At 43.4% G+C, this 22089-nt stretch overlaps 1 protein-coding gene across 1 annotated transcript in view; it reads left to right on the forward strand.

Annotated features, from left to right (window-relative positions):
• Nucleotides 1-22089, forward strand: part of NSG2 (neuronal vesicle trafficking associated 2) — a 70294-nt gene that overhangs the window by 18375 nt on the left and 29830 nt on the right. The window contains exon 3 of the mRNA XM_002744559.5: nucleotides 1121-1204. Coding sequence (XP_002744605.1) covers nucleotides 1121-1204 — 84 coding nt within the window. The remainder of the gene's footprint in view (nucleotides 1-1120; nucleotides 1205-22089) is intronic.

Raw genomic sequence — 22089 nt, forward strand, 5'->3', positions numbered from 1 at the left:
GGCCTATGAAGTGCTTGATCTAGTTCCAGCATATAATAAATGGTTCAAAAATATTGCTCATTATCAGCTCACTTAATTCTCAAAGCAACCTTATAAAATAGGGATATGATTAGGATTATTGCCCCTATTTTGCAGGTGAGACCCTGAGGCGTAGACAGCTTCTCTGTTCTTCATGGCACTGCAGCACTTGGCAATAGTTGTTGATTATCTGTCAGGTTTCCTTTCTTTCACTTTGCCTGCACAGTGGGTCGGAGTTACATAAATGTCTTGTCAGGTTGACAGCATATCTTGATAGGATGTTAACCACCTCTGCAAAATATTCAGATTTTAGAAAATAAGATGATACAACAGATTCAATAGAACTTTATATTTTTCTTCTCACAAGTCCCCAAATCAAATTGGATCTAAGGGTGTGTGCAAAGGTTTAGAAACAGAATCTTCATCATAACTTTCTATTTTATTTAAACTTATTTAGATATTTGTTTAATTGTTGTGGGTACATGGAAGGTATATATATTTTTGAGGCACATGAGATATTCTGATACAGGCATGCAATGTGAAATAAGCACATCATGGAGAATGGGGTATCCATCCCTCCATTTATCCTTTGAGTTACAAACAATCCCTTAACTTGTTTATATAACCAAACCATGGAAGCAACTTAAATGTATAACAGTTATAGATTTATTGGATCAGTTGTAGTAAATACATGCAGTGAAATGTTATACTATACTGAAAAGCAAAACAAAATCATATATTTGTTTACATTGGAAAGTTGGAGACAAATATAGTATTGTGTGATAAAAGCAAGTTTTAAACTATAAAGTATGAATTCATCTTATAAAATATGTATTTTCATAAATAGTAAATACATAACAATATATACATACATAAGTCTACAAAATATCTAAAAAGGTATAATCAAAATTGTTACCTAGGATTGTCCCTGTTGGAATGGGGAAGTATTATGGGTAATTGGAATTTCTGTTATGTGTATTTGAAGCGGGTTCTTTGTTTTTTCGATCTTTATGTCACGTGTAATAAATTCTGGTTACTAAAAAAAGGGGAGGAAAATATTTTAAGTCTCCATACATGCTAACACACTGGTTGAATCTTTCAGGTGATTGTGAAGACAAGAACGGAGTATCAGCCGGAACAGAAGAACAAAGGGAAGTTCCGGGTGCCGAAAATCGCTGAATTTACGGTCAGTTTCTTGATGGTGTAATAGAAAGAGTAAAGGTGGACTGGCTGGCTCCAGCCAGCTCAGCACACCTCGCGCTTAGAGCACGTACTGCTGTGGTTGGGGAAATGACGCAGGCTATTTCTGGAGGATTTCTTGAAGCCATACAGTCTGGGTCACTGAGTTAAATCTAATAATAAGAACTCTGCCTCTGAGGTCTATCATACTCTCATGTACTCTGGAATGTTATGATAAATCTCATAATTGATAAATGCCTCTTTTATTCCTTCTCCTTTCTCCTGTTCCCTTCTTCCTGCTTTTCCATCACAAGATCTAGGAAATGTGATGGAAATGCAGTAAGTAACTCAAATTTTAGTCTGCTGTTGCAACAAATATGGAAAAAGAGGGAAGGGGGAAGAAAACCTGGCTTTTTGATGGTGAAACCCTAATGGTTGACTTCCTATTTCTTGATGGAGGGGGCTTGAGGAGCACTGAGGAATATGATGCAGCTGTGATGAATTGCATGAAGGAGCAACTATGCGTGCTCTGTGAGGGTGAAAGAGGAACCCCAGGGAATGCCCTGAGGAAGTCACTTAGGAGCTGAGGTGAGTGGGAAAGTGGGTATGAAGCAGGTAGAAAGGTGCTGGGAGGTGAGGAGAGTGCAGCTTATGCAAAGGCCCTGAGGCTGGAGGGAGGCTAGCCCCAACACTGAATAGAAATAAGGATGGTGAGGCCAGGCTCTAGGAGGGCATGGGGAGCAGACACAGATGAAGCAAAAGATGTGGATGGAGGGCAGACAGTTCCAGGCATTGAAGGCTGTATGAAGATATTTAGGGTTTAATACTAAAAGCAACAGGAAGCCTCTGAAGGACTTCAGGAAGAGAAGGGACATGATTGAATTTGAGTTTTGGAAAAAGCATGCTGGCTGTTACATGGTTAATGGAGTGTAGTGGATGAGAGGGAATGTGAGGGCACTATTAGGCTACTGCAGTCAAGTGAAAAAACACAAAAAACTGTATCGGATCAGATAAGAGTGATGAGTGGGTGGAGAGATGCAGGCAGACCTGAAATATTTAGGAGGCAAAAATCAACCATGGAGGCAGCAGAACAAGTGGTCCTGTGGATGGACAATGCAGCAGCCTGGCTGGGCTTGAGCCTTGGTTTTACCTTATTCTAGCTGTGTGGCTACAAGCAAGTCACCAAATCTCACTTATCAAATCGAGACAATAGTAGGGTTGCTGTGAAGATGAAGTACAAAGTACATGCAAAGCACTTGGATCTGTATAGGATAAGTGCACAATTAATAATAGCCTTTTTGTGTCAACTGTGATTGGGAGCTTTGAAAGTGAATGTGACTCTTCGTTGGTTATCTGGGAATTGAAGTGTATGCAGGGAGAAACATACAGGTTTGTTTCTGTCTTTGACTAGTTTTCCTCCTGCTAAATCAATATTGAAGCAGCTGAGTATGTGGCCCAGGGGAGGAGTGTGGTCCCTCTGTGTGCATCCCCTAGAACGTGGAACTTCCCTAGATGCCACCCTCCTCTTGGAGAGCAGGGTTTGGTCTTACTGTTTATTGTACTTTCAGTGTCTGCCACACAGCACAGGCCCAGTGAAAGTGGACCAAGACCTAGCTGCATATAAGTACTTGCAGGAATAAGCAGGTAGCTGCATGAATGAACACAGGGCTTGCAGGAGAGGCCTGGGGTATCTTGGTGTACCAGGCCATGGGGTCAAGTTGACCCGTCTTCCTGGCAAGTGATCACAAGAAATATTCCAAGATTTACAAATAAGAATGTTTACTACAGTACTATCTATAAAATCACAGTATTAGAAACTAGACTTTCAAAAACTTTCTTGTGATTTTATAAATGAGAACACATCCATAGGATGAACTACTTTACAGTTTCTTAAGAATTATCTTTTTCCCTCAGAGAGTAGTTGTCTCTGAATTATACATTTATGAGATAATTTCATCTAATTCTTACTTTTCTATGCTTTCTAAATGTTATGCAACATGCACTTAATTATTTCAATAATCAGACAAAAATGAGAATTATTTTTAAGCATGCTTAAAACAAACAAATAGAGTGTTAAGAGTTTTAAATGAAATTATTCTTTATCCAGAAGACATTTGAAATGTTGGCTATGAAGTGCAATAATTTGGGCAAATACTTAAAGAGAGAATGTTCAGTGAGTAAGGCAGAGATTAAAATTGCGTGCTTTCTAGGATTGGAGCTATGGAAAACTACAAACACAGAGGAACAACAACATGGAAATAAATGTATTAATATTTATTTTCCTAAATATTTATTTATAATAAATGTATTAATAAATAAAATGCTGTCTATGGCTGTGTTCTTAGCAGTGAGGTAGGGCTATGGTTATTTTTTGTCTTCTTTGACAACTTTTGGTGATGTGGCTATTTTATCATATCAAAATGAGAGATTGATATAATCCCCTATGGCTTGGAGAGGTGACATAACGTGCTTACCCACCAGTAAGTGGCAGAGCCAGTGTGCAGAGCCAGGGCCTGGTGGCCTCTCTGCTCAGCCATGATGCCAACAGTAGGTAACTACTGGGTAGAACAGAAATGAGTCAGCTAAATCAGAAATGAGTTAGCTGGGTCAGGGACCAGGGTCTGTAGAGGTTCTCCACCCCCACGCAGTTTGACTCAATTAGTCCTGGGGGTCAGGAAAGAAGGGCTTTGTGGTTCAGGGGCAGCCCTGCTGTCAGGCATGGGCAGATGGGGACCTGCACTTGGAACAAAATGGGAGGAATGGAACAGATTCTCTTATGCTTATATAAAGCTACAAGCATTAATTAGCCTGGTTTTTAGCTTTGTTAAAAAGAGCTCTCTCTGAGCCCCATGAAGGATGCACCTGCAGGTGCAGGGGTGGACATAGGGAGGCTAGGGAGGAGGTGTGGAGGTAATTAAGAAGAGTCTGAGGGTCTGAGCTGAGTCAGCTCGCTGGAACTCAGGATCCAGGGGGGCTGTTATGGAGGTAGAATTTACAGGACTTGCTCCCGGTTGGAGGAAGGGCATTGGGGGACTCCTTGGTGTTTGGCTTGTCTACCTGCTGCTGAGGTAGGGAGCTGGGGAGATGCTCTGATATGAGGTGCCTGGAGGCCATGGGCGGGGAGGGGGAAGATAGGTGGTCTGGCTACCCTTGGAACTAACAGGCTTGGGGATCAGGATGGAGATTTCACTAGAGAACCAGGGCTGGCATCAGGGAATTTACAGTTAGAGAGCTTGGTGCTGTTACACAGTCAATGGGTTACCCTGTAATTATATTGCCTGGGGCTGAGGGAACCTTAGGAACTGCAAAGGTATACCCCTTCTCATTCCAATCCCTTCATGGAACTGGGACAGCTTGTGATTTGAATTTCAAAATTAACCTGGAGAAAGCAGTTTATAGTAATTATTATACTGTAAGAGAGAAAAGAAGGGAGTAGGGTGGGGAGAGATGAGTAGAGAAAGATTAACTGAAAGAATTATCTGGAATTTTTGTCATTTCTGAAACTAAGGAGGCCCTGCAGTCATTGTAAAGGGCCACAGACTCGAAAGATCTTCATCAGAGTTATGTGAGAAAATGGGAACATGCAGAGAAAAAAAACCCCTCCTTCTTTCTTCATCTGAGAGGCAAGAGTTCTCTAAAACTGATTTTGCTATGGAAGGTGCTGGTGCTGTGGAAGGTGTTTGTGTCATGGGATTCTGGTGCTGTGGAAGGTGCTGGTGCCATGTTGGGGGTGCTGGTGTTATGGTGATCCTGGTGCTGGGGAAGGTCCTGGTGCTATGGAGGATGCTGGTACCATGGTGATCCTGGTGCTATGGAAGGTGCTGGTGTCATGAGGATCCTTGTGCTGTGAAAAGTGCTGGTGCTATGGAGGGTACTGGTGTCTTGGTGATCCTGTTGCTATGAAGAGTGTTGGTGTCATGGTGATCCTGGTGCTATGGAGAGTGCTGGTGCTGTGGAAGGTGTTGGTGCTACGGAGAGTGCTGGTATCATGGTGATCTTGGTGCTGTGGAGGGTACTTGTGTCACAGTGATCCTGGTGCTATGGAGGATGCTGGTGTCATGGTGACCCTGGTACTGTGGAGAGTGCTGGTGTTATGGTGATCCTGGTGCTGTGGAGGGTGATTGTGTCATGGTGATCCTGGTGCTATGGAGGGAGCTGGTGCCAAGGAGAGTGCTGGTGCTCTAAAGGCTACTGGTGCTCTGAAGATTGCAGTGCTATGGAAGGTGCTGGTGCTGTGGAGGGTAGTGGGGCTATGGAAGGTACTTATGCCATGCTGCCAGGCATGGTTGTTTCTAGGTTAGTCCATGAGTTGGAGCTGAGCCTGGTTTGGAAGTCATTGGTGCTAAGCTGTGGAGATGTACAACTGTCCTCCAGGGAGAGACTTGGGCTTGAGGCTAGGATCACCTGGACATCTTAGATATTGGCTTTGCCATATCTTAGCTACATGACCTTGGGAAAAATCTCTTCATTCCCATGCTTTCAATTTTTTCATTAATAAAACCAGACAATCATAGTGAATAGTCTAAGTCTTAGGGGCTTAATAAATGATCATTTTATTTCCTTCCTATTCATATCTTCTTATTTCCTCTTGTGTTCTTAGCTTCCTGTCTAATTAGCTGGATTCTGTCTGTTGGTTGGGATCTGGGCCTCTCTTTGCAGGCTTGTCTCCCTGGAAATGTGACTGGGAGAACCTGGAGGAACATTTCAAGGGGTAGCCGGCTCGATGTCAGGATTCATGAGTGGTCTCTGGCTTTTCAGATTCCTGGAGGGACATATTTGCTTGTTGGTAAGGGCAGGTTACTTTATTTTATTTTATTTTTTTAATAACTGGTCACCAAGGCTGGAGTGCAGTGGTATGATCATGGCTCACTGCAGCCTTGACTTCCCAGGCTCAAGTGAGCCTCCCACCTTAGACTCCCAAACAGCTGGGACTACAGGCACATGTCATCATGCTGAAAAAAAGTTTTTTGCTAGAGATAGGGTCTCACTTTGTTGCCCATACTGGTCTTGAATTCCTGGCCTCAAACAATCCTTCTGCCTTGGCCTCCCAAAGTGCTGGGATTACTGGTGTGAGCCGCTGAGCCCAGCCTGTCCATTTTTTTTGTAGGCTAATTTTTAGTACTTCAGTTATAAGATGAATAATAATAATATCTTAAATATGCTTTGACATCTACTTTTCAGCCTAACAGCAATCTTGGGAAGTAGGTACTTTTAACAGATGAGGAAACTGATGCTCAGAGAAGTGAGGTGACTTTCCCAAGGTCGCTTAGCCAGGAAGTGTTAGAATAAAATGCGAACCCAGCTCGATGGCTCTGTATCCCATTCTCTCTGCCACAACTTGATGTCACCCTGCCATTGTCCTGGCCAAGCTGTGGCCTTCCTGCCTTCTTTGTCGCCCTCCCTTTTCTTCTTTGTCGTTATTAATATTGGTTCCGTGCTGGGCTCAATACTTGTTGCTGGGAGATACAAAGTTGGGTAAAACAAAACCCCTGCCTTGAAGGAGTTTGCAAGTGTGTGGACTAGACAAGAAACATTTCTGTGAAGCTTTTCAGTTGTACTTTTTCTGGAGTCAGCAACTCTAGGATCCCTTCCTGTCCTCTTAGCTGGATTTGGGCCCTCCTCTGGGCTCTGCAGGGTCACGTGGAGGCCTCCTTCCCCATTGTCCTCTGCCTGGCTGATACCACACCTGCAGCCCCCTGTAGCTTCTGATCCCTGGAGGGCAGGGAGGTGACTGGTACATCTCTGTGTTCCCAGTTCCCAGCACAGGCCTGGCATGGATTAGGCTTTGGGTGCATTGCATTGTGGGGCCCATCTCTTGGGATGATCTCAGGAGCTTCCCTGACCCCACATCCTGATCCAGCATTCAGAGAATCTGCCTCATTAGGCTCTGGCCAGGGCCAGCTCAGAGTGGAGGGCATGCAGGCACTTGGGGAAGGATCCTGGGAATGCCTGCGGACCAGACGTGGAGCACATCCAGTGGACAGAAGCTGCAGAGGGAGGGGCACCTTAGCCCAAAGGGACCAGAGCTCACCATTCTCTCATTAAAATGAGGTGGGGCCAGGAATTGAAAATGAAAGGGCCAGTCATTTTTAAAGAATCAGTGTCAGTGGGCTATTATTAAAACAAACAGCAACAAGCAAAACAAAAATAAAACCCCAGTTGAAATTTCAGGCTAACATTAGAATATGTGGATTTTTTGCTGTTTCATCCCTTCACCAATCCATTCCACTCTTTGGGCTCCTGCCTGTGACTGGTGCTTTGTGTGCACTATGCTGCTGAATGGTCCCGGCACGCCAGGCTGGTGAGATTATTACTCCATTTGCACGTGATGAATCCAGGCTCAGAGAGGTGGAGTGAGCCATTTGAGGTCCACACCCTGGAGGCTGTGCAGCTGGGCTGCCTGTCTGGGGAGACAGGGTCATGTAAGGCTACTCAAAGGAAGCTGCTGCTGAGTGGAAAGGCATCCCCGGCCACATAGGAATGGCTCCCTAGGGATGCTGCTGAGCTCACTTACCTGCCAGTGGCTCCTTCTCCTTTCCATTCATAATATAGGGCCAAGAAATGGGGCCGTTGGCAGCCTGTCTCAAGCCTCAGCACTGCTCACATTCCCTCCAACACTGACATGGGAAGAGGTAGGGAGAAACACAGAAACCAGCCTCCTCAGTGCTAACCACCACATCTAGCAGCCACAGAGCCAGACCACTGTCCCCCTGGAAGTCTCTAGTGACTGTCTTCTTCTCCGTTCTTACTCCAACACTCTGGGTCAACCTACATCACCGCCTGTTCCAGCCCTCTCTGTGGTCCCTGGCTCCCTTTCCTCAGCCCCCTCCAGTCCTTTCTCCTCCCTTTTAAAAACACATGCCCCACAATGGCATTCCTGTGCCTTCATTGCTCACCTGCCTCTCCCATAGATGCCTCTACCTCCTGGAAATACTGGCCCTTCCCTCGTGATCCTGTCCGTTTGATGCCTCTCTGACTTTGTCCATGTCTTCCCTTCTAGCTGGATTGCCTTTCCTGCCTGCTATGAGGCCATCTCCCTATTCATCCCTTACCACCCAATAGACATGGCCCGGGCCTATGCAGTTTTGCCTGCAGTGCCATGTGAAGCCTTTCTTTCCTTCTTTAGGTTCCTGCACTTCCCATAGGACTCTCCATTCTGGTACCAATTAAACAGAGTTGGCATCAGCGAGTTACCTACTGGGTCTCCCACTGACTGGACCGTTCCTGCTCTTTGAGGCAGGAATGGTGTCTTTTTTGTCTCTGTACCCTAAGAAGCCAGCCAGCGTCTGGCCAGGTGAAGCACCAAAAAATGCCTCTAACAAATGAATAAGGCCAGGCGTGGTGGCTCACACCTGTAATCTTGCCGCTTTAAGAGGCCGAGGTGAGAGGATTGCTTGAGCCCAGAAGTTTGAGACCAGTCTGGTCAACATGGCAAAACCCCATCTCTATAAAAATTACAAAAAAAAATTAGCTGGATGTGGTGGCACATGCCTGTGGTCTCAGCTGCTCAGGAGGCTGAGGCAGAAGGATCATCTGAGCCTGGGAGGTTGAGGCTGCAGTGAGCCGTGATGGTGCCTCTGCACTGCAACCTGGGTGACAGAGTGAGACCCTGTCTCAAATGAATGAATGAATGAATAAGGTGGTGAATGAGCAGATAAAAAAAATTCCTCATGGCTGATCAAGAAACTCCATGTTGATCACACCGACAGCTCTTTCTGCCTTGTTTCCAATATCTTTATTTAAAATCAGAACTCTTTTCTGAACTCTTGTTGATAACACATCCTCATAACTCTCTTTCTGATGCCATATTTCTAAGGAGGTGAGACCACTTTTCTAGCTTCACCATTTGCTACTACCAATTTTTCATCAAAACTCCAGGGCCTCCATTTCATGGGATTCTAATATTTGCTGACAGCAGCAAATGGAGATAAGAGATTTTACTTTATTGTCTGTTGTCTTGCTTTTTATTGCTCTCCCTCTCTCTCTCTCCGTTTTAATTTTCAGGAACATTTTTAGGCAAATTATTCAAAACACTGCCTGCTGGGTTAGTAGCAGAGTCATTATTTGGATGGAAAGAATTTGCACATGCAGACTTGGTGGAGAAAGGCTGCCAGAGTGTTTCATGTTTATTATTTCACTTCTGGCCAGGGTTTTATTGAAAATCAGACTGAAGATGCTGGTCTATGTTTTTGTCTGGGTGCTTTCTCCTGGCTTTATAAGTGTTCTGCTAGAGTGACCTTCAAAAATATATGCTGTTATTAATTGATAGTTGCAAAGCAATTGTGGCTTAATTTTTTTTTTAAGCAAAACATTGCTCTAGAAGAGGAAACATACATGGTGCTGCCTTAGGAGGAGTGTGCATAGGGTTTGATGAGAGACAGGGTGATTCAGTGACCACCCCACAGCAAAAGGATGGGCTTTTATTACTGGCTTTACATTTGCATTGATCTAAACAAACATTGGTAAGTAATCGCTGCAATAAAGCAAGTCACTTGTGGATAAACTTAGTGTAAAAGAAGACTTCTAGGGTGTAGCGAGCACTGTCGTTTCCCATGGGACTCCTGCAGGGGTGGGCTGGAGCAACTCACACCCACTCCTGAGAGCTGATTCTTCCAAGTTTGCAAGCCAGTTGTGAAACTGTTGGAAGCTTGAAATCAATCATGGTGGGAGTATTTACACGGAAATAGGTAAATGCTACAGATCTCCTCCTCTACCCTCAAGAGAGGGTTTCTCAGCACACCTCTGTGTGAAAGGCAATATGGAGGAAATACATGGGTTAGGGATTTGATTCCATGGGTTTGTAAACTAGAACATGTCATTTCAGCTCTCTGAAACTGTGTTTCTCAATCTGCAAGATGGGTGGCTGATGGCTCCATCATAGGCCTACTGTGAGGCAATGTAAGTTAACATAGTTATTCCACGATGGCTCGATAAATGTGAGCTTCCTCTTGTTGCTGCATGGTAGTTTCATTTCTGGGGAGTGGGGTCTCTTGCTAGATGGATGCTGCCACCTAGCTTGGGTCTCCAGTGGGAAGCTATGCCCGGTACCTGTGGGCCTCCATCCCAGGGGACAGTGCCCTGGCTTAGTTGCTACTCCTGGCTTACCCTTCCCACCATGCCAGCTTCCAGCTTTCCATCTCTGTCCCACCCCTTCACGCACTATGAGCAAAGTCAGGTTAGATCATCATATCACTCTTCTGCTTGAGAAATCTGTGATGTCTTCCTGCTGACTAGGGGCTGCAGTGTGATGTCCTTAGCATGGCACTGCAGTCTCTTTCAAAGGTGGGCCTTGCTGCTGGTTCCTGTCCCTCTTCCACTGCCTTCAGTATTCTGGGGCTCTCATAGCACTGTAAAACTGCCACGCCTTTTTACACCTCTAGGATTGCCCACACAGCGTCCTCTGCCTCCATTGCTGTCCATGTTTTCTGGCTGGAGACCCTGCTCAGAGCTAATCTCCCCTGGAACCAGTTCTGGACTCCCCAAGTCACTTTCACACCTGGAAGTCCTGGGATCCCAGCATTACAACATTTCCTTCTCTTCCTGTGCCTCACTGATGAGATGGCACATTGGCTTTCCTAGAGTTCTGCTACCCGGCTGGATTGCTGAAGGTGCCACTGAAGAAAGGGCTTCCTAAAGGTTTCTCAAATCCTTGGTTGGAGTAATAAAAGGAAGATGCTCACAGAAAGTAAAACAACATTTAAAAAATAATTATTTGCAATAATAAATAATAACACATTTATTTTATTAAAGTTCTATTATGTGCCAGGTAGCCTGTGAGTCATTTTCCATCTTATCTTTATTACAACTCATGAAATAGGCATATTTTTATTATACAGATGAGAAAGCTGGGGATCAGCATGATTAATTAAGCCACTCAGGGACACACAGCCAATAAGGGGGCAGAGTCTGGCTTTTCTGACCCAGAGAGGTATGTGCACTGACATGTGATTATGTGTATGTGTGTGCATGCATACATGTGTATTCTTTTATCTATACCATCTTCCAAATTGGGAAACCCTGCACACTCGGGGAGTTGCCTAAATTAAGCTAAACTGAAATGTGGTTGCAAGAATACTAAAATTCTGCTGCAGATTCCTGTTATTTGCTAAGTGTTAGGTTAATTTTCCTTTGGCTCTCTTGTCTTATTTTTTCTCTTTAAATATGCTGTTTGGCCAAGTCCTGAAATGCATTGATCCAAAAGGGAAAAAGAGAAGTGACAATTTCCCAAAAAAGAGACGCCGTTTTCCTCAGGGTCTGTCATGCCACCTGCTCCACAGTCCCAGTCACAAGGCAGGAGAGTTCATCTCCTGACTCCCTTCTTCACTCTCTGGGCCTCTGCTCCTGCAATGCATGATTATATTAAATGCAATTTTTAAAAAGTTGAGATGTTTAACTGTTAGAACTCCTGGAACTGTTAGAAGAAGGCCTCAATAAAGTGACTGTATGTGCAGCTTTTCATGTTGCCACCAGGTTCTATAATTATAAAAAAATGAGTTGTTATAGCAACTGCCATGTAGGCTTTGCTTCCTCCTGGAGATGCTGAGCGCTCAGCTCTGTGATTCCAGCAACTGGGAGGGAATTTGGTTCTTTAAGGGGTTTCAGCTCTCACTTGGGTGATCATCATTAAGTCGTTCTAATTCTCCACAACCTGGACCCAGTTTTACTTCAGTTCTATAACTCACTGGCAAGTCACCTCACCTCCATCAGCCTCAGTTTGTACTTTTGCAAAATGGGGATGCCAGTGCCCACCACTTCAGAGAACCATTGTGATGATGGTGCTTGTGATGTGGCTAGCACAGTGCCTGGCATGTAGTAGCCCCTCAGATAGATTGGACATACTCCCTTTAACTTCTTTCACTGGGAGCAAATGAAACATGAAGATGCTAAAAGTAGAGAGGGTAGGTGTTTTCATAGTGTTTGAAAAAGTATTGGCATTAATTTGGGTAGCATTTGTGGCTTGAAAACCAGGCTGCTAAACAGTAATTCTAGGCTGAATCATGTATAAGATATGAGACAGGGGAAAAAGAGAAATGAAGAAGAGAGAGAAAAAAGCTACATATAAATGATTATTTAGCTAAATGAAACTGACTTGAATGGAAACTGCTCCAGTTTCTTTTTGTATTGCATTTCTCTGAGGCTCTGAAAAAAAATTCTACTTTCTAAAAGAATCTTTAAACTGAGTCAGGAAACCTGGTTTCTGGTCTCAATCTTTGGGCCTCAGTTTTCCCCTTTGTAAAATGAGGAAGTTGGGTGAGATCATCTCCAAGGGTCTTGGAACAATCGTTCTCAATTAGAGGTAATTTATTTCTCAGGGGACACTTGGCAATATCTGGAGACATTTTTGGTTATCACAACTGGAGGTAGGGGTGCTACAGGTATCTAGTGGTTAGAGGCCAGGGATGCAACTAAACATCCTGTGATACGTAGGACAGCTCCTTACATCATCCAGCCCCAGATGCCAAGAAGTCTTGCTCTAGAATTTACCAGCATGTTGGCTGGGCCTAGAACCAGAAATCACACCACAGTCATGCCACCAAGATAAGTCAGATTTGTTTGGTATTTCAGTTTCTTATCCTAGCAATCTCCCAGAGATTTGAAGCCTTAGAAAAATTAGAAAAGGTAAAGACAAAAAGACTTCTCAAGGTTGTAGGAAGCCTACTAAAGAATGAGATGGCCACAGGAAGTGCGGTGCTGCACAGCTCTAAACAGACTCAATATGATTGTTTGGTGCACAAAGCAAAATGCACTCAATGCAATTTTAGGTCTATAAATAGCTTTATTATTTTTTGCGTAGAGGAGGATAAAAACAAATCTTGCAGACATTTCAACTGACCCATTCATTTCCAGCTCCTGTCTTTGGCTTTGACATGTCAAGCCATAGTCAGAGTGTGTCTCTTCTGAAACTCACAGGCAATCACTTTCTTTTCCTGCTTCAAACCATTCTGGGACTTTTCTTGGCTGTTAGGGTAAAATCTGAATTCCTTTGCCTGCTATACTTGGTCTTCGAAGACTGTCTCTCGCTCATCTCTTCAGTCTCCTTTCACTAAGTTGAATTACTTGTGGAATTCTCAACACACTAGACCCAATTTAATCTCTACTCCTCCACTTAGCTGTTCTTTCTACTCCAAATACCCTTCTCTCCCCACAGTCTGGTGGCCACCTATTCATCTCATAAAACTGGCTGGAACATCACCTCCGGATGATGCCTCTCCTGGTAGCGTCACCTCTCTTCCCCATTTTCAGATAGGACTGACCATTTCCTCTGCTGGGACCTTATTCACTGGGCAGAGTTGGTCATCTTTCCCTCCTTCATGCAGTTATTTCTTAACCTGCATCTTTCTGGTCCTATGAAAGCCTTGGCTCTAGAGGACAGAAACTGCCATGATTCAGGCGTATAGCTCCTTATGCTTATACATTCTGGGGCTTTGAATATAGTAGGTGGTCAGTAACCTTTGTTTTAAAATAAGGATAATATACAAATGTACAACATTCCAATAGCACAGAAAGGCATTTCACTGAGAAATTCAAGTCTCCCTTTCCCTCCTTAATAATTCTCACAAAAAAATATCTGTTGTCTAGGTCTGTGCTGTTCACATTGGAAGCTCCTAGCCACCTGTGGCTAGATACATTTAAATTGGTCAAAACAAAATACAATTTAAAATTTAATTTCTCTCCGGAAAAGGAAGATGGCGCGGTAGGAGCAACTCAGGATTGCAGCTCTCAGTGAAGGCGCAGAGAGGGAGAGCAAGCCGCATTTCCAGACGGATCTTTGTTGCCCACAGAATGGAGAAATTCCCAGGTGTAGGAGAGACATGGGACACCAGCACAGCTGTTTTGGCTGGCACGGCCGTTTTGGCCAGCGCTGCAGTGCAGCGGCACTCCGCACAAAACACACTGGTCTGGGTGCCCTGTTAAACTGGCAATCTGAGATTTGGGAGAACAGATTAGCATATCCATCTAATTAAACAGGACTTGGACAGTGAGCCAGACCAGGAGATTCCCAGGAAGCAATGTTTGAGCCAGTGCAGTGGGTTGCTGCACGGGAAATCACACAGATCCCGGTGCCCTATCAGCAGGCGACTGAAACACCTGGGAGAGAGTCAACCGTTCAACTTAAAAAAAAAAAAGGGCTCTGAGGCAGGGAGCCAGGTGATCAGGCTCAGCGGGTCCCACCCCCACAGGGACAACCAAAATGGCGATTCAAAACTCTCGGGGTTGAGAGTTTCACTGCAGGCACAGCTGAACCCAGGATGGTGCAGCTTGGTGGGGGAGGGGCATCCACCATTACCGAGGCATTCCGCCCCTGCAGAGGTACACTCCCATTGCTGATGCAGCCTGCCATTGCTGAGGCAACCCGCCATAACAGAGAGACTCTGCCAATGCAGAGGTGGGCCACCATTGCCACAGAGTTTTAACCACACCCATATAAACAGGACTACAGGGAATTACACTCGGCAGCAGGGTGGAGCCCATGGCAACAGGGCGGAGCCCATGACAGCAGGGCGGAGCCCACGGCAACAGGGCAGACCACCACGGCAGCAGGGTGGAGACTTGGCAGGCAAATAGTGACTAGACTGCGTCCTAGCTGGGCAGGACAGTGCAACGGATACTCATAAAGAAAGCCCTAACTCCCCAAGACATAGCATCTGAAGAAAAAAAGGGATTTTATGAGTTCTCCTGCAGCAGACTTAAACATACCTAACAGCCCTGAATGAACAATGGAGCTCACAGCTCAGCACTTGAGCTCCTATAAAGTACAGACCATCTCCTCAAGCAGCTCCCTGACCCCTGTATATCCAAAGAGTCACCTCAAAAAGGACTGATCAGACTGACATTTGGCAGGCATCATTCTGGGACAAAGATAGCAGAAGAAGAAACTGGTAGCATCCCTCACTGTTCCGCAGCTGCTACAGGTGTACCCCAGACAAGCAGGACCTGGAGTGGACCTCAGCAGTTGTACAGCAGAGGGGCTAGACTGTTAAAAGGGAAACTACATAACAGAAATAATTCATCATCAACAATATGGGCGTCCACTCAGAGACCCAATCGAAAACTCAGCAACTACTCAGACAACAGGTGGATAAACCCATAAAGATGGGAAGAAACCAGTGCAAAAAGGAGGAAAACACCAAAAACCAAAACACCTCACCTCCTGCAAAGGACCAAAACTCCTCACCAGCAAGGGAACAAAGTTGGATGGAGAATGACTGTGATGAAATGATGGAATCAGACATCAGAAGGTGGGTAATGAGAAACTTCCATGAGCTTAAAGAACATGTTCTAAATCAATGCAAAGAAACGAAGAACCTTGAAAGAAAATTTGAGAAAATGATAACAAGAATGGACAACTTAGAGAGGAATATGAATGAATTGAATGAGCTGAAAAACACAACACGAGAACTTTGTGAAGCATGCACAAGTTTCAACAGTCGAATGGACCAAGCAGAATAAAGAATATCAGAAGTTGAAGATCAACGCAATGAAATAAAATGAGAAGCCAAGATTAGAGAAAAAAGTGCAAAAAGGAATGAACAAAGTCTCCAAGAAATGTGGGACTATGTGATGAGACCTAACCTACATTTGATAGGTGTACCAGAATGTAACGAAGAGAATGAATCCAAGCTGGAAAATACTCTTCAGGATATTATCCAGGAAAATTTCCCCAACCTAGCAAGGCAGGCAAATATTCAAGTCCAGGAAATACAGAGAACGCCACAAAGATACTCTTCAAAAAGAGCAACCCCCAAGGCACATAATCATCAGATTCACCAGGGCTGAAATGAAGGAGAAAATGCTAAGGGCAGCCAGAGAGAAAGGTCGGGTCACCCACAAAGGGAAGCCCATCAGACTCATAGCAGATCTCTCAGCAGAAACTCTACAAGCCAGAAGAGAGTGGGGGCCAATATTCAACATCCTTAAAGAAAAGAACTTTCAACCCAGAATTTCATATCCAGCCAAACTGAGCTTCAGAAGGGAAGGAAAAATAAAATCCTTTGCAAACAAGCAAGTACTCAGAGATTTTGTCACCACCAGGCCTGCTTTACAAGAGCTCCTGAAAAAGGTACTACACATAGAAAGGAACAACCAGTACGAGCCATTCCAAAAACATACCAAATGCTAAAGAGCATCAACAAAATGAAGAATCTGCATCAACTAATGGGCAAAACTGCCAGCTAGAATCAAAATGGCAGTATCAAATTCACACATAACAATATTAACCCTAAATGTAAATGGGCTAAATGCACCAATCAAAAGGCACAGACTGGCAAATTGGATAAAAAAACAAAACCCATTGGTGTGTTGTAACCAGGAAATCCATCTCACACACAAGGATACACAAGGGCTCAAAATAAAGGGATGGAGGAAGATTTACCAAGCAAATGGAGAGCAAAAAAAAAAAAAGCAGTGGTTGCAATTCTCATCTCTGATAAAATAGACTTTAAAGCAACAAAGATCAAAAGAGTCAAAGAAGGTCATTACATAATGGTAAAAGGATCAATACAACAAGAAGAGCTAACGATCCTAAATATATATGGACCCAAAACAGGAGCACCCAGATATATAAGGCAAGTTCTTAACAACTTTCAAAGAGATTTAGACTCCCACACAATAATAGTGGGAGACTTTAACACTCCACTGTCAATATTAGACAGATCAACCAGACAAAAAATTAACAAGGATATCCAGGGCTTGAACTCAGACCTGGAACAAGCAAACCTGATAGACATTTACAGAACTCTCCACCCCAAATACACAGAATATACATTCTTCTCAGCACCACATCACACCTACTCTAAAATAGACCACATAATTGGAAGTAAATCACTCCTCAGCAAATGCAAAACAACTGACATAATAACAAACAGTCTCTCACAACAGAGTGCAATCAAGTTAGAACTTAGAATTCTGAAACTAACTCAGAACCGCACAGCTTCATGGAAACTGAACAACTGGCTCTTGAATGATGACTGGATAAACAATGAAATGAAGGCAGAAATAAAGAAGTTCTTTGAAACCAATGAGAATGAAGACACAACATACCAGAATCTCTGGGACACATTTAAAGCAGTCTCTAGAGGAAAATATATAGCAATAAGTGCCCATATGAGAAGAGTGGAGAGATCCAAAATTGACACCCTGTCGTCAAAATTGAAAGAGCTAGAGGAGCAACATCAAAAAAACTCAAACCTAGCAGAAGACAAGAAATAACTAAGATTAGAGCAGAACTGAAGGAGATAGAGACACGAAAAATCCTTCAAAAAATCAATAAATCCAAGAGCTGGTTCTTTGAAAAGATCAACAAAATAGACAGACAGCTAGCCAGACTGATAAAAAAGAAAAGAGAGAATAACCAAATAGATGCAATAAAAAATGATAAAGGGGAAATCACCACAGATTCCACAGAAATTCAAACCATCATCAGAGAATACTACAAACAACTCTATGCACATAAACTAGTAAACCTGGAAGAAAGGGATAAATTCCTGGACACCTGTGTCCTCCCAAGCCTAAACCAGGAGGAAGCCGAAACTATGAATAGACCAATAACAAGTCCTGAAGTCGAGGCAGCAATTAAGAGCCTACCACACAAAAAAAGCCCAGGTCCAGATGGGTTCACAGCCTAATTCTACCAGACATACAAAGAGGAGCCAGTACCATTCCTTCTGAAACTATTCCAAATAATCCAAAAAGAGGGAATCCTTCCCAAATCATTTTATGAGACCAACATCATCCTGATGCCAAAACCCGGCAGGGATCAACAAGAAAAGAAAACTTCAGGCCAATATCCATGATGAACATAGATGCAAAAATCTTCAATAAAATACTGGCAAGCTGATTGCAACAGCTCATCAAAAAACTTATCCATCATGATCAAGTAGGATTTATCCTGGGGATGCAAGACGGGTTCAACATACTCACGTCTATAAACGTAATTCACCACATAAACAGAACCAACACCAAAAACCACATGGTTATCTCAATTGATGCAGAGAAGGCATTTAACAAAATTCAACAGCCCTTTATGCTAAAAACCCTCAATAAATTCGGTATTGATGGAACGTATCTCAAAGTAATAAAAGCAATTTACGACAAACCAACAGCCAATATCATACTGAATGGGCAAAAACTGGAAACATTCCCTTTGAAATCCGGCCCTAGACGAGGATGTCCTCTTTCACCACTCCTATTTAATATAGTACTGGAAGTTCTAGCCAGAGCAATCAGGTAAGAAAAAGAAATAAAGGGTATTCAAATAGGAAAGGTGGAAGCCAAATTGTCTCTATTTGCAGACGACATCATAGTATGCCTAGAAGACCCCATCACCTCAGCCCCAAAACTCCTGAAACTGATAAGCAACTTCAGCAAAGTCTCAGGATATAAAATCAATGTGCAAAAAATCACAAGCATTCCTATACACCAATAACAGACTTAAAGAGAACCAAATCAAGAATGAACTGCCATTCACAATTGCTACAAAAAGAATAAAATACCTAGGAATACAACTTACAAGGAATATAAGGGACCTCTTCAAGGAAAACTACAAATCACTGCTCAACAAAATAAGAGAAGACACAAACAGATGGAGAAACATTCCATGTTCATGGTTAGGAAGAATCAATATTGTGAAAATGGCTATACTGCCCAAAGTAATTTACAGAATCAATGCTATCCCCATCAAGCTACCATTGACTTCACAGAACTGGAAAAAACCGCCATGAACTTCATATGGAACCGAAAGAGAGCCTGCATAGCCAAGTCAATTCTAAGCAAAAAGAACACAGCAGGAGGCATCACACTACCAGACTTCAAACTATACTATAAGGCTACAGTAATCAAAACAGCATGGTACTGGTACCAAAACAGAGATATAGACGAATGGAATAGAACAGAGGCATCGGAGGCAACACAACATATCTACAACTATACAATCTTTGATAAAGCTGACAAAAACAAGCAATGGGGAAAGGATTCCCTGTTTAATCAACGGTGTTGGGAAAACTGGCTAGCCATGTGCAGAAAGCAGAAACTAGACCCCTTCCTGACACCTTACACTAAAATTAACTCCAGATGGATTAAAGACTTAAACATAAGACCTGGCACCATAAAAACCCTAGAAGAAAATCTAGGCAAAACCATTCAGGACATAGGAGTAGGCAAGAACTTCATGACCAAAACACCAAAAGCATTGGCAACGAAAGCCAAAATAGACAAATAGGGCCTAATCAAACTCCACAGCTTCTGCACAACAAAAGAAACAGTCACTAGAGTGAATTGGCAACCAACAGAATGGGAAAAAATTTTGGCAGTTTACCCATCTGACAAAGGGCTCATATCCAGAATTTACAAGAAACTCAAACAGATTTACAGCAAAAAAACAAACAAGCCCATTCAAAAATGGGCAAAGGATATGAACAGACACTTTACAAAAGAAGACATATATGAGGTCAACAAACATATGAAAAAATGCTCATCATCACTGGTCATTAGAGAGATGCAAATCAAAACCGCATTGAGATTCCATCTCATGCCATTTAGAATGGCAATCATTAAAAGAAATCTGGAGACAACAGATGCTGGAGAGGATGTGGAGAAATAGGAACACTTTTACACTGCTGGTGGGAGTGTAAATTAGTTCAACCATTGTGGAAGACAGTGTGGCGATTCCTCAAGGCCTTAGAAATAGAAATTCCATTTGACCCAGTAATCCCATTACTGGGTATATATCCAAAGGACTATAAATCGTTCTACTATAAGGACACATGCACACAAATGTTCATTGCAGCACTGTTTACAATAGCAAAGACCTGGAACCAACCCAAATGCCCATCAATGATAGAGTGGACTGGGAAAATGTGGCACATGTACACCATGGAATATTATGCAGCAATCAAAAATGATGAATTCGTGTCCTTTTTAGGGACATGGACGAATCTGGAGAACATCATTCTCAGCAAACTGACACAAGAACAGAAAATGAAATACCACATATTCTCACTCATAGGCGGGTGAGGAAAAATGAGAACACATGGACACAGGGAAGGGAGTACTACACACTGGGGTCTATTGGGGGGAATAGGGGAGGGACAGCAGTGGGGGGAGCTGGGCGGGGATAGCCTGGGGAGAAATGCCAAATGTGGGTGAAGGGGAGGAAGGCGGCAAAACACACTGCCATGTATGTACCTATGCAACTATCTTGCATTTTCTGCACATGTGCCCTGAAACGAAAAATGCAAAAAAATAAAAAATAAATAGAATTAGAATTTTCAGCCACACTAACCTCATTTCAAGTACTTAGTAGTCATGTGAGCCTAGTGACTACTGTGTTAGACAGCTCAAATTTAGAGAACATGTTCATCATTGCAGACAGTTCTGTTTGTCCAAAAGTAGCCTTTTATGTTCTTACATTCTCATGCAGGGACATTTTCTGAAGGTCTTTTTTTTTTTTCTGAGACAGAGTCTGGCTCTGTCACCAGGCTGGAGTGCAGTGGTGTGATCTTGGCTCACTGCAACCTCCGCCTCCCAGGTTCAAGTGATTCTCCTGCTTCAGCCTCCCAAGTAGCTGGAACTACAGCCATACTCCACCACGCCAGCTAATATTTGTATTTTTTCAGTAGTGATGGGGTTTCACCATGTTGGTCAGGATGGTCTTATCTCTTGACCCCATGAGCCGCCTGCCTCGGCCTCCCAAAGTGCTGGGATTACAGGCGTGAGACACCACGCCCAGCCTAAGGGTCTTATATGTATAGTACACACACACACACACACACACACACACACTTGATTTCCTTGTTCATCTTCTCAAATGTAACCATTTTATACACATTCTCTTGTACCTTGATTTTTTCTCTTAATATCTCAGAGATCTTTCCACATCAGCACACTGAGATCCTTTTTGTTCTTGTTAATGGCTGTAGACAGAGGATGTTTCATCATCTTTCTCAATTAGTCCATGATTGTTCTAGCTTCCAGCCTTCTGCTGCTGAAATCTTGCTGCAGCTTCTGGCCTTTTGCTGCTGAAATCATGCTGCAGTGAAATTCTTTCCAGTGAACTACACATACTACTACAGTTTGAATGTTTATGTTCTCCCTGAAATTCCTATGTTGAAATGCTAACCCCAACTTGCCATTAGGTATTAGGAGGTTGGGCCTTTGGAAAGTGATTACGTCATTGGGGTGGAGCTCTCATGAATGGGATTAGTGCCCTTATGACAGAGGCCCCAAGAAGCTTGATCTACCCTTCTACCATGGGAGGACACAAATAGAGGCACCATCTGGGAACCAGAAAGTGGGCCCATCCCAGATACCAAATCTCCTGGTGCCTTCATCTGAGGTCTCTCAACTTTCTGAACTGTGAGAAATAAATGTCTGTTATTTCTAAACTACCCTGTCTATGGCATTTTGTGATAGCAACCCAAATGGACTAAGACATATGCACATACACACATGAGTACACACATCCCTTTCATATGTTCTGCAAGTGTACTTGGAGGGCATGAGAGTCTTCAATCTTAAAAAATTTGACAAAGGGTATGTACAGCTTCCATTTTAATTAATAGGTTTTTCCAAATTGCCTTCCAAATACATTCCACCAGTCTATATATACTTCCCCCACAGTGCCTAAAAGAGTGCTGCTCCTCCCCATGTGCCAGCACTAAGTTTTAACCAACTCTAAGTCCTATCCATCTGATAGGTAGAAAATGGCCCCTCCTCTTGAAGTCTGTATCTCTCTCTCTCTCTCTCTCTCTCTCTCTTTTTTTGAGATGGAGTCTTGTTCTGTCATCCAAGCTGGAGTGCAGTGGTTCAATCTCAGCTCACTGTAACCTCTCCCTGCTGGGCTGAAGCAATTCCTGTCTCCGCTTCCTGAGTAGCTGGGATTACAGGTACATGCCA

Source organism: Callithrix jacchus, chromosome 2, assembly GCF_049354715.1.
Source record: "Callithrix jacchus isolate 240 chromosome 2, calJac240_pri, whole genome shotgun sequence".
NCBI classification, from domain to species: domain Eukaryota; kingdom Metazoa; phylum Chordata; class Mammalia; order Primates; family Cebidae; genus Callithrix; species Callithrix jacchus.